We start from the raw sequence: 12,898 nt of genomic DNA, 5'->3' as shown, positions 1-12,898 counted from the left end.
ACCAGTCTCCATGACCAATGACCAATCTCCGTGTACATGGAAATTGACTTTGGAGACAAATGGCAAAAAATGATACAAAAACACCAAAACAGAGATAAAAGTTGGTAGTTATAATCCATTCCCTGGAATGCTCTGTCTTCAGACCGAATGTACTGAAGTTATTCTGTTCACATCTGCCTCAAAGGCTTCTCAGTTTCACACATACAGTAGCCGGGAGCGATTCCAGAGCTCTTCCTGACATTTGTTTGGCATGATGTGCTAGCTGGACATCAATTAGGCCCTGCCTTCATATGCGTCCGACTGCATATGCAACCGACGGCTTTCAGAGATAAACAGCAGGTTTCTTTAGATTGTGATGAAACGGAATGCAGCCGTCAGTGAAGTCATGGTGCTTAGGCAATGTTCTAGAAGTCAGCTCTAATCAAAATATTAATCCATTCAGGGAACTATCCGGGAGCCAAAACTAAAATTCACGAATTCTAACAGTACATCAGGTGAATCCAAAGTACACAAACTGCCTGCTCCAGGAAAGAAAAAGAACCCTGGGAGACAAGCGTATATACTTCACTTTACACATCCAACTGTTTGCCTGACTGGGTTTACACAGAAATCTACTGCAGTGCTTCTGAACGATGCTATCAAGCAAGAGCGGCTGTACACGGTTACGTGCAGTAACAGCAAGTGTCTCTTTATCCAAATCAGGGCTTGAGTCACGCTGGAATGCTTTGGAACACCGTTCCAGCACTTTTTTGGGAGCCAACATGCCGTTCTGGCACTCTGCGAGCATTGGAACGGCATTCCAGCACTTCTTTATTAAGGACTTGAGCACTGATCCAAATGAATCCACCCCGAAGTGCCAGACAGAAAAATGAAGGTAGAAGGTGTGATACAGACACATACACCATTGAAGACAAAACTAAACAAGACTACTAAGCTGCAAGACAAATTAAAAAACAAATAAAATTCAAACACTCCAATTTCCACAGCAGTAAAGAGAAAACAAGGTCCCTACAAAATAAAGTCAGCACTCTACTCAACAAGTTACATTTACACATAAATTGGTGAAAAGGGCTAAGATATTTGACAGTAAATATGCAGTTTATTTAATCTGGCATACTGGACTTCTTTTCTATTTTTACAGTCTGGAAAGAGACCTATACCAGTATACAGCAGCTAGGTTCTTTTTGTTTACTTTTTGCATTTCCCTTGTCTTAGTGAAAATAGACTGGTCAGTTTCACTTTTTTTTTCTGGTTAGTTTCACTTTCTGGCCTTTATGAACCATTACTATTATTGAACAAGATTTTCAAAAGCAAATCAGTGGTTTTGGGTGCCCAAACTGAGATACTTTGAAGGGGACTGACTGATCTTCTGAAAGTACTGAGCATCCTCTGGAAATCAGGCCCTTTGAATGCATCTCAGGCACCCAAAAATAGAGGCATCTAAAATCACTAGTCACTTTATCAAAACCTTGGCCACTTAATTTTACAGCAACCAAAAGCATGCTGGGTGCATCACAGAACATACAAAAATAGAAGAGCTAAAATCCTGACCCAAATAAAGTCAATGGCAAAACACCCTGACTTCAAGGAAGTGAGGATTTCACCCAAAGTCCCTGGCCCAAATAGCTAGTGACTGAAGACATGCTGCACACATGGTTTAGCTTTACAACATGGAAGATGTCCCACTGAAATCATAAACATGAAGCTACAAATAAGTGTAACAAGAAATGGAGTGAGCAAGAGAACAAGGTGAGGAAGGACAAAGGTCAGAGCAGGAAGATCAAGTGGTACTTGGTCGGGTCGAGGCACATCTCAATGGTTTTCGTTAAAATGTCTGTAATTTTTATTAAACTCACTTGGCATGCAAGTAGTAAGATTTTAGGAGGGATTTGGAAGGAGAGAGATTGATGCCTGATGAGCAGGATTGGAAGGTCTTCCCACATAAGATGTGGCATGCAAAAAAAAAATATATATATATAAAAATATATTTAAAAAAAAGGGCGTTGGAGATAGCAGTGGGAGAATATTGAACACTAGCACCATTCTGTATTTAGGTTGCAAAAACTGCAGAGTAGTTAAATCAAAAAGGAAAGTTTGAAGTGAATTGCACGGCTGCTCAAGTCAGTTCAGTAAAACCAGCGTGATTCTCCATTGCGTGGGCCCTGAGGTTTTCACTGACACCTACACAAAGTGCTTTACACAGTCACAAACAACTAAAAAAGAGACAAGGCAGAGGAGAATCAGGCCCCATGTTTTTTACAAGCCCTAAATCAACCTGACATAGTCCCTTTCAGGAGACCCTTTATTTTGGGCATTATATATATATATATATATATATAGTGTGTGTGTGTTTGATTTAGATGGCAGCAAGACAACATCTAAAGACATGCATCACTTCTCTAGTGGATTGTTTTCAGGTGAAGGTATTTCTATTTATTCTGCCATCAAATTACCACCACCCCACCTGGAATGTGCAGAAATTCTTAACTTGAACGATTATCAAAAAGATCTTTTAATGTGAGGATGCCTTTTCTTTTCCACTCATGCCATACCAAATAGGTCTTTCCCACTCCTAGGGGATTAATTATATCTGATGGGAGATTCCGATGGGAGAGTTAGAATCAGTACCAGGTAGAAAGGAAGCCCCAGAAACACAAAATACAGAAGAGATAGCAGCAAGCTCAGAACCATCATTTGCAGTGGGTAGGAGAGAAGATGCAGAACCTGACTGAACTAGCAAAAAGGCCAAGGATGATGCAAGAAATGCAAGTACCAACTATGTGAGGTTTAATGCAAGGACTATGCCTAGTCAAAGACATATCAGCATCTTTGCATCATCCAGGTATAGTCCTGAAATGTTTGATAGTGGGGACCCCAGGGAGACTACACACATCAGCAAGCAGAGGGATGTGGGAACAGAAAACTTCTCCTAAGGAGTGGTGCTATCAGGAGAGGGAACATGAAGCCTCCACAGAACATTACCATCTAGCACATATATAGCATTTTTCATACTGTTCCTTAAGCACTTTACAAAAGGAGCTGAGGATTATTATCCCCATTTTACAGATAGGGAAACAGAGGCACAAAGGGGGGAAGTGGTCCCTCGCCAGACCAGAACCAGAGCCAGGAATGAAACCCCAGACTCCCACTCCTTCAGGCCACACTGCCTCACGGTCAACAAGAGTTGGAGAAAGATAGGTGTTAAGACAGAGCACATACAACACTCCCCTCTCCAGAACCAAACCACAGAGAGGCTGGGAGACACACATGACTAAGCTGGAGGTAAAGACAATTTTCGATCAGGATAATTAAAGAGATTTAAGCAAGACTCTTATTTTCCATTTCATGCTCCTCCCTCTGCCCTCACTTTTTATTATTAACTGAGTCAATGGAAGCTTCGGCTTGGATCCGGGGTGACACACACAGTGAGGAGTCAAGGCAAAGCTTTAAGTCTGAAATATTCAGGCTCATTCCGAACTAACCAGAAAGCTGCTTCTTTGGCATTGAGCGATGGAAATATCCAACGAAAGGGCCATTCTCAACCTGCTTATGTCACAGAGGTTGGATTCTGACAACGCGCAGGGCTCCAAGCGTCAGTCTGATATTAATAGCTAGATGTTGAACTCTCCGTTTGGCTGGCTTGAAGGCAGCTCAGCTGGAACGGAGATTTTTTTTTTTTGCAGGAAACAGTAGACCTGGTTAAAGTCACATCACAAGAGATGAGACAGAGAGGCAGCAGCCTGCAAACTGCTGAAGTAGTTTGTGTCAACAGGGAAGGCTGTGTTGTATAACGCGAACCTCCTCTGCTTCAATCCCAGAGGGGGCTGGAAGTCCTACCGGCCATGGCTGTTGAAACACTATTAATGGAATTGTCTCGCACGTGGGTTTATTATTTTTTTCCTCCTCCTTTTAAAAGCCATCTGTTCTTCAGCCCAACTATGGGCAGTGAGCTGCGACAGGCTATTTCCAAAATAAAAGGGATTCAGCTCAGGATATCATCCCACAAAGCCGTACCTCCACATTTTCACCACTTTGGAGCTTGTTTCAGCCATTATGTAACTTTCAACAGTATCACGGCAGCTGGGCCAAGAAAACTTGAACTTGGTCCCCTGAGCAATTGGCATGAGCGACAAACCTCTGCCAGAATACAAATACAAACCTCCTGCTGCTGCTTTCTCTGTGTCTGCATGGCAGGCAGAAGTTCCCAGCAGTTTGTGTTTTAGGGATAGCATTTGGAGCGCCTCGAGCTCAAATGAGGCCCTCTAGTAACTTATTTAAATTGCATAGACCTACCGTCAAACAACTGTATGGGCCCAATTCTCCCACAAATACAATTCTACTTCCACAGCAGCCACAAAAGTACAGAAATTAAGGAGTTACTACTCAAACGCCATTGTTATCAACACTGCTGTGCCTACTTATTGTAGCACGCATAGTAGTTTATGTAACAGTATGCACTCTTTACATACGCCCTTAAACATACGTGGGCAACATTAGACGTTGGGCTTGTACTGTCCCTTATAGCCAGGGATATTATAACACAGGGGTCGGCAACATTCGGCACGCGGCTCGCCAGGGTAAGCACCCTGGCGGGCCGAGCCAGTTTTATTTACCTGCTGACGCGGCAGGTTCGGCCAATCGCGGCCCCCACTGGCCACAGTTCGCCGTCCCGGGCCAATGGGGGCGGCGAGAAGCAGCGCGGGCGGGCGGGCGATGTGTCACTTAACCTCTGAATGCCTAAGTTTATCTCTGTTAAATGGGGATTTTAATACACACCCCACAGGAGATCATGTGGCTTAATGAATTAACATATAAAATGCTATAACAGGGGTCGGCAACGTTCGGCACACGGCTCGCCAGGGTAAGCACCCTGGCGGGCCGGGCCAGTTTTATTTACCTGCTGACGCGGCAGGTTCGGCCAATCGCGGCCCCCACTGGCCACGTTACAAAAGTGAGTGGTGGTACACGGTGGGATAATATGCCCTATGGAGGCAGGGGATTTCTAAAGCACACCAACGGGTTGCACGTTAATTGGTCCATGTAGATGCTGCTGGTGTGCTTTAAAGCTTGTCTAGTGCGCTTCAACCCAGTCTAGTGCGCTTCATCTCTAGGCAACCCATCAAGCTCAGCTAGGCCCAACAAGCCTTCTCCAAGTAGTTGTGCTTCGTGACTGGGCAGGGGAACCAGCAACCTGCTACTTGAGCCTTGCAGCAGCAGGAGCACTGTGGCTGCTCAGTGCATACCACGCCCAAAGCTGAGTTTGCCCTGCTCTCGCTTCCTGCTCCAACCCTTGCTCCAGCCTGGACTCCCACCTGCTTCAGTTGAGTCCTTGCCTCCCTACCCGGATTCCGACTCAGACTCTGACCCTTTGGCTTGGGTCCTCAACCCTGACTCGTTTCACCCTCGGATCGGTACCCGACTCCCAGATCTACGCTTGCCATTGAGCTGAACTGCAGCCACAACTGCCAGGCAAGGTCCTGCTCTGCCCACTAGGGAGGCCGCCCAGGCCGTGGCAGCTTCCTGTTTGAAACAATCCTCTGTTAAAGTGCACTAGGAACCTTTAGAGCACACCAGCAAGGTATACCCGGAACAATTAATGCACAGCACATGCGTGCGCTTTAGAAACCACACCCCTCTAGAGCACGTTGCCCCACCACGTAGACATGCCCTAAGAGAATGAGAACGTCACGAACAAAGCAAGGCGAAGGGATCTGCATGAATTCAGGGTTGTCAGGTGGATGTCATTTTGCACTGAACGGCTTTTTCTTTTTCTTTGCTCTACTGGCAATACTGCAGGGGATGTCTGTTCAGTGACCGAGCTGCTTTCATAGATTCACAGAACTTAAGGTCAAACGGGACCATTATGATCACTGGGACTGACCTCCAGCATAACACAGGCCAGGGAATGTCACCCAGCGATTCCTGTTTCAGGGATGACTATGAACACTATCATTTAAACATAACAGTAACGGATCACATAAGTATTAGAAAGCAAAGCCAGATGCAATGTAGATAGATCTAAATATATCTATATAAAGATCAGCTAAATGTAATTTTTTTTAAATGACTTTTTTTTTTAATAAAAACAACAAGGAGTCTGGTGGCACCTTAAAGACTAACCCTTTAGTTTGGTTAGTCTTTAAGGTGCCACCAGACTCCTTGTTGTTTTTGTAGATACAGACTAACACGGCTACCCCCTGATACTTGACACCATGCAAGGCACTTTTTTTTTAATGACTTCTTTTAATATACTTTCAATGCACATAATGGTGGTTATTAAAAAAGTCAACAATTCTTGCATACTGGTGCCGGAGACATAACCGCTACTTCCTACTCTGAATAGTCGGGGAACCTGCAGAATCTCCACTATCACCGCGTAGGAATTGCGCGTAGATGCTGCTATTTGAAATGGTGAGCCTTGTATTGAAGTAGAAGACCATTACTATAGTTTATTCTTCCCCCGACCCACCACACACAAACAACACAAGGACAACTTAATTGCTGGTGTAACTTCCCTGATATGCATGGATGACAATCGGGGAGAACTTGACAAATAAAGACAAATCTTAGGGTGATACACCACACCTTGGGTGAAGAGAGGGAAAGGGAGCTTATATAAACTGCCGTGGGGGGAAAAAAATCACTATTGGGTCATGTTTATCCATAGAAAAGGTAGACTGTGATCTCTAGGTAAACAAAAATCTTTGGTGTAGCCAAGCCGTCAAGAAACCATCATATTGTTTAGGATGTACCCCTTTCAGTACAAGGATGACCAATTTACTCAGACCTATCAAATCAGTTCTGCCTTAGAAATGCTACTTCCTCAAACCGTGGCAGCCTCAAAATGCATACTGCACCTCTGTGTTCGAACTCAATGAGATAATCCTAATCAAGGCAGATGATGAACAGATGGCCAGAGAAGTGACTCTCACCCTTCCAGCTCCACATCCGACCACTTGAGCGGCATTTCCCAAAGTAGGGGGCATAAATGGACACCTGGCTGATGGGCAGACAGATCTCAGTTGTTCTCCAACATTTTTTTTTAATTAAAGCTAAAGAGTTCCTAGATCTCATCATTTCAAAGAAAACCTACAAAATTCAATGCTGAGGCATCCACCTGAGTTTGCAGAGAGCCTGAAGCAGCAGCTCCAAGAGAGCCGAACTGTCTCATTCATTTCACTAGGCGTTCACTTGGATCCCAATGATGGCATTTTAAATTGTTAATGATTTCAATTATCAGAGGGGTAGCCGTGTTAGACTGGATCTGTAAAAAGCAACAGTCTGTGGCACCTTATAGACTAACAGACGTATTGGACCATAAGCTTTCATGGGTAAATACCCACTTCGTCATGCATCTGACAAAGTGAGTATTCACCCACGAAAGCTTATGGTCCAATACGTCTGTTAGTCTATAAGGTGCCACAGGACTCTTTGTCGCTTTTTAATGATTTCAATGTTCACCATGGCATGTAACAGAGGAGAGAAAGCATCATATTACAAAGATCTGCACAACCATTTCCCGAAGTGTAGGATACATCCCCTGCTGGGGAAGGAAGGAAGAGCTAGCCAGTGGGGCACGGAAGATAAATACATTAAGATGGTTACGTGGAGGGAGCAGGACTGGTTTCATTTTCTTGAATGGGTGCTCAATTTCCAACAGGTTGGGAAATGCTGTACTGGAAAGAATAGGAAACAAATGTGGTATTTACCACCCTATCTTCCACTACCTCTACAAGAATCCCAACGGGCCAAAGAGAAACTATATAGCTATTGCAAGAACAGAAAAGAGACATTGTCATCATCATATTTCCTCAGCCAGACTGCATGTGGAAAGATAATTCCTGAACACGGATCCTCATTAATGCAGTCTTTAAACAAGGAAAGAGATTTGAACACAGTAAGCATTTGTTAAGCAGTAGCATGTGTCTTCCATCAGCTTTATTTTTACGCAGAGATCACCATGTACTGTGCCGGAGCCATATCCGGACTCAGGTACACAACTTAAACACTTCCTTAGTGGAAGGATGTTTTCCATTGGGCTTGGAGAGAATAAGCACATTGTAAAGAATTCCCACTGGAAAGTCTGGAGATACAGCACAGATCTTGTTAATATTTGAATGAAGAATGTATATATTTTTCAATTATGTTTACTTCCCTCCTCTCCTATGATTATTCTCCACACCACACGTAGGGAAGAATCTGTGTACTGAGATGTAATTTTCACAACAGTCTCAGACCTCCTACAGAAGGATGTTTACAGTTATCTTCCCCCAAGCCAACCCTCCCCAGCTATTTATCTCTATCAGCATGAAGTACGGTGTTCTCCCCAACTTCCAGAGACTGAACTGAGACCTGCTGGAACAGATGACGAAGCCAGAATTCACTTGGAATGAGGAAACTGAGGCAAAGGCAGTTTGATTTTGAAGCAAATCTGTAAACAATCATATGATAATCATGGATAGTATATTGAGTTATGCCTCCAAAAGCAGGTAGTGTGGCGATAAAAGAAAAACTGGAGGACCGGAGATGCAGTCCACCTATGCAAAACAGAGTATGTAAGGTGTGGGATGTAGTGGCACGCACCATTGGAAAATCAGGGCTGGGATACACTTCAATGTAGATAGGAAGTTAGAAGTGGGAAAGAAGATCTCTAATTTGGCTTTGCTTCAGTAAGGTCCTTCTTTTCTCTCTCTCTCGCACACACTCTCTCATACACTTCCTCTACAGGCTGGGAAAGAAGGAAGAGACACCTCATTACTGATGTTTCTATTTTTTGATACTTGAGAGGCAATGAGATACTCCAGTGATGGCAGGGGTCCCATAAGTAGATCAAGATTAGACAGAGAAAAGGGGCAGAAAAAATACCCACTTTGCCAAAGTCTGGCATCAGGTATGAAACTGCCATTTAGATCTGAATGTTATGTAGGCCAGTGGTTCTCAAACTAGGGCCGCCGCTTGTTCAGGGAAAGCTCCTGGCGGGCCGGATCGGTTTGTTTACCTGCCGCATCCGCAGGTTCAGCCGAACGCGGCTCCAAGTGGCCTCGAGGGACATACTGGCCGCCACTTCCCACAGCCCCCATTGGCCTGGAGTGGCGAACCGCAGCCACTGGGAGCTGCGATCGGCCGAACCTGTGGAGGTGGCAGATAAACAAACCAGCCCGGCCCGCCAGGGGCTTTCCCTGAACAAGCCGCTGCCCTAGTTTGAGAACCACTGACGTAGGCAATTAAGGGCAGCTATAGGACACTTGGTGTGCATTATCTATCAGGTGTTAAGTCCAGGCAGATTGATCCATGTTTGCATGATGGCCACATTCATAACAGAAGCACGAGAACAAACCCAAGAGTCAAAGAAATCGTCCAGAGAGCTGGTCATCTCAATACATAGCTGGCGTTTAAAACATACTCCTCCTAATTGTGCTGACTTACCCACTGTGTCACAGGGTTCATCTTTGTGTACGCAGAAATCTGTCCTAAAAAGAAAACAAAAAACACAAGTCAGGGGTATGCTGTGCCTCAAGACCAGATTAAAGAAAAGCAGGGGTCCATGAACCAAAGTTCTGAAACATTCCCAGCTATCAGGAAAGTCAAGGTCCTTTAACTGCTGTGTATTATACATGATGACAACACGTAACAGCACTGACTTATTTTCAAGATGACAAGAGTTATTTTGATAGTTCCACTCACTACATCCAAAGTCAAACCAAGCAAGGCTTCTTGAGATCGAACATGCAAGAGAGAACTGCCACGTTACGAAGTAGGAAACCACATGTTTCTATGACATCAAAGTTTGTCAGTAGCCTAGACTAAAATTGGGCCACTCACGTTCACACAGTAGTACTGCACTCAAAAGAAAAAGTCGGCATGCGATCCTGCAGCATAATCTAAAACTAAGGGAGGAGAAATCAGGGGACATTGTACATGGTTATATAGGACTGAGTCCTAGAAAACAAGTTATGTCAGAATTAGGGGTTCTCAATCTTTTTCTTACTGAGACCGTCCCAACATGCTATAGAAACTCCACGGCCCACCTGTGCCACAACAACTGGTTTCTGCATATAAAAGCCAGGGCCAGCGTTAGAGGGTAGCAAGCAGGACAACTGCCTGGGGCTTCCGCTTTCCGCCCTGGGCCCCAGTGAGTCGAATGCCCTGCTTGAGGGACCCCCTGAAACCTGCTCACGGCCCCCCAGAGGGTCCTGGACGCCTGGTTGAGAACCACTGGTCGGAATCACAATAAAAACTGCTCTCTTTCAAATTCTCCCTCTTTTAATCTATTTCATTCTGTATATATATTTTTCTTGCTCCACAGACACCGAAAGTAAGAAAAAGGAAAGAGCCAGAAATAAAACAAAAGAAGGAAGCAAAGGGGGGAAATGTAAACAAAACATTCAGATTAGCGGTAGACAAACTGACTCAAATCAAATATGACCCAGCCTGAATTTTCATCCAAGACTTGAAACAAACACCAGCCTTTCACCGGGTTCAAAAGAGTTCAATCGACCTGTTTCCCCCACCTTATTCACATCTCACTGTACTTCCTGGGTTTGACCAGGATAGGAAGCGGATTATTATTATCACTGCCTGTACCGTAGTGAGACCCAGAAGCCCCAGTCAGACTAAGACCTGATTGTCCTAGATGCTGTACAAACACAGAACAAAGATGGCCACTGCCCCCAGGAGCTTACAATCTAAGTAATATCACAAGAATGCTCCTTCTCATGAGATTTCCAGCCCAATTTACAACATAACTTTTTTTTTAATTAAAATAAGGTTGGCATACATTTAAAGAAGGATCAAAGCATCTCCACTGTCATCTCCTCACCTTTGGGAACTTTCCTCTTCAGCTCCTGCTTGAGCAAAGAGTGCTAGCTTCTCCCAGGAACACTGCCTTACAGATGAGGAGCCTGGGAAACCTATTAAAGCTGCTATGAGACACCAAAGGGTTCCTTCAATCTGATCAAAGCAACAGCCTTGTCATTGTTCCGACTGCCTTTTCAATCCAGGGTAAGTGGGTGCAAAGGTTATGCGCCTACATTGTGGGTGTGTGGTTATAAATGCCCAGGCCACAGGTGGGATTTTCTGTTTGGGGTTTTTGCGGAGGAGGGAGGGTAAAGAGAATGTCCTGCTGGAATAAAAATTTAAGAATGGGATTTTTCAGAAGAAAATAATGAAGTGAGATCCTGAACTCCCATTTCAATGAGACTTGGGCCCATAACACCATTACTCTCCTTTGAGCAAGTTGTTAAAAAAAAATCCCAGCTCAAGTTAGTTTAAAAAAAAGTTACAGCAATTGAAAATAATCAATATTAACTGTCAAAATTCGTATTAAAAAAAACCACCCTGAATATTTCCGATCTTACATTTCATGGCCAAAGAGCTACGATTACAGCCAGCAACGGGTTAAAAACCAGGCAGAAAGAAAATAATCAGAAGCTGCCACCACGCCCTGGTCAGGGATTCCATTTTTCAGAGCAGCGCGGCTGCATCTGACACCTGGACATTTGCTCTTGACTGAGCTGGCACAAGAACAATTCCTGAGTTCCCAGAGCCAGCTTGACAGAGGTTTATTTAAGGACTTATGATGTTATATAAACTGGTAAATCAAACAGATGCTTTTATTGTGACAACAAATAGCTGAACTACTAGTAGATGGCAGAGGCCACCACTAGAAATGAATCTCTCCGATGGGACTGGCTATCTTAGCAAATAATGCATTTCAAGGCTTGCCACTTGCGCTCTGTGGTGCTACCGGGAAAGGTGTCTGGTGGTTTCAGTCAACTCGGAGAAATTACCACCATGTCGTAAAACTAATGGTCTCGTAAATAATTCGGCACAACTTGCAGACTGTGACCGAACTCTATGGAGGTGAAATAATCCCTCATCTCTAAGGGGGCTGGTCTCTTTTGGTCATGGTGGTGCTCTTAAGTAATAATATAATATATGGAGATATACCTATCTCATAGAGCTGGAAGGGACCCTGAAAAGTCATCGAGTCAAACCCCCTGCTTTCACTAGCAGGACCAAGTACTGATTTTTGCCCCAGATCCCTAAGTGGCCCCTTCAAGGATTGAACTCACAACCCTGGGTTTAGCAGGCCAATGCTCAAACCACTGAGCTATCCCTCCCCAAGTGAAGCAATAAAAGGAAACCTAACATTTCATCTGCCATGCAGGACATTGCAGCTGGGTCAGTGAGTAAAATACCTTCAACTGCTCCCAAAAAACAAAGCCAAGAAACCCATCCTTCTGCCCTGGGACCTTGCATCCAACCTTTCTGCATTAGGTCATACTGACCATTTGTCAGGCTTTCATAAGAATACAAGAACGGCCATATTGGGTCAGACCAATGGTCCATCTAACCCAGTATCTTTCGACAGTGGCCAGTGTCAGATGCGTCAGAGGGAATGAAAAGAACAGGGCAATTTTGAGCGATCCATCCCATCATCCTGTCCCAACATAAGGCAGTCAGAAGGTTAGGGACATCCTCAGCATGGGGTTGCTTCTCTGACCATCTTTGCTAATAGCCATGTCATAGTCATGGATATTTGTAGTAAAAGTCAGGGACAAGTCACAGGCAATAAACAGAAAGTCACCAAAGCCAGGACCTGTCCCTGACTTTTACTAAAAACATCCCTGACAAAATGGGGAAGGAGGAGGGTCTAGCACCCTGGCTCTCCCTTGGCCCCCTCCACAGCGGCTGGGAGCTGCAGGGACCCCATTGCCCAGTGGCTGGGAGAGGTCCCCACACCACCCTGTGGGGCTTGGAGCTGCGGGGGGGAGGGGAGGGCGTCACCCGCTTGCCCCCGGCAGCTGAGCAGTTCTGGGGTCCTGCTGCCACTGCCAGCGGCTGGGAGCTGTGAGGGCCCCCCACCCGTGGCAGCTGAGCAGCTCTGGGGTCCCTC

The 12,898-nt window shown here is 44.9% G+C and overlaps 1 protein-coding gene across 3 annotated transcripts in view; it reads right to left on the bottom strand.

The window, feature by feature from the left end:
* ADAMTS17 (ADAM metallopeptidase with thrombospondin type 1 motif 17) overlaps positions 1-12,898 on the bottom strand; it is a 269,254-nt gene that overhangs the window by 201,509 nt on the left and 54,847 nt on the right. For all 3 annotated transcript variants that reach the window (XM_042856603.2, XM_024102933.3, XM_024102934.3), the window contains exon 7: positions 9,427-9,470. In XM_042856603.2, the coding sequence (XP_042712537.2) occupies positions 9,427-9,470 (44 nt within the window). The remainder of the gene's footprint in view (positions 1-9,426; positions 9,471-12,898) is intronic.

Source organism: Chrysemys picta, chromosome 10 (genome assembly GCF_011386835.1).
Source record: "Chrysemys picta bellii isolate R12L10 chromosome 10, ASM1138683v2, whole genome shotgun sequence".
NCBI classification, from domain to species: Eukaryota; Metazoa; Chordata; order Testudines; family Emydidae; genus Chrysemys; species Chrysemys picta.
Note: the sequence above shows the minus strand (reverse complement) of the source record. Positions and strands in the feature narration are given on the sequence as shown.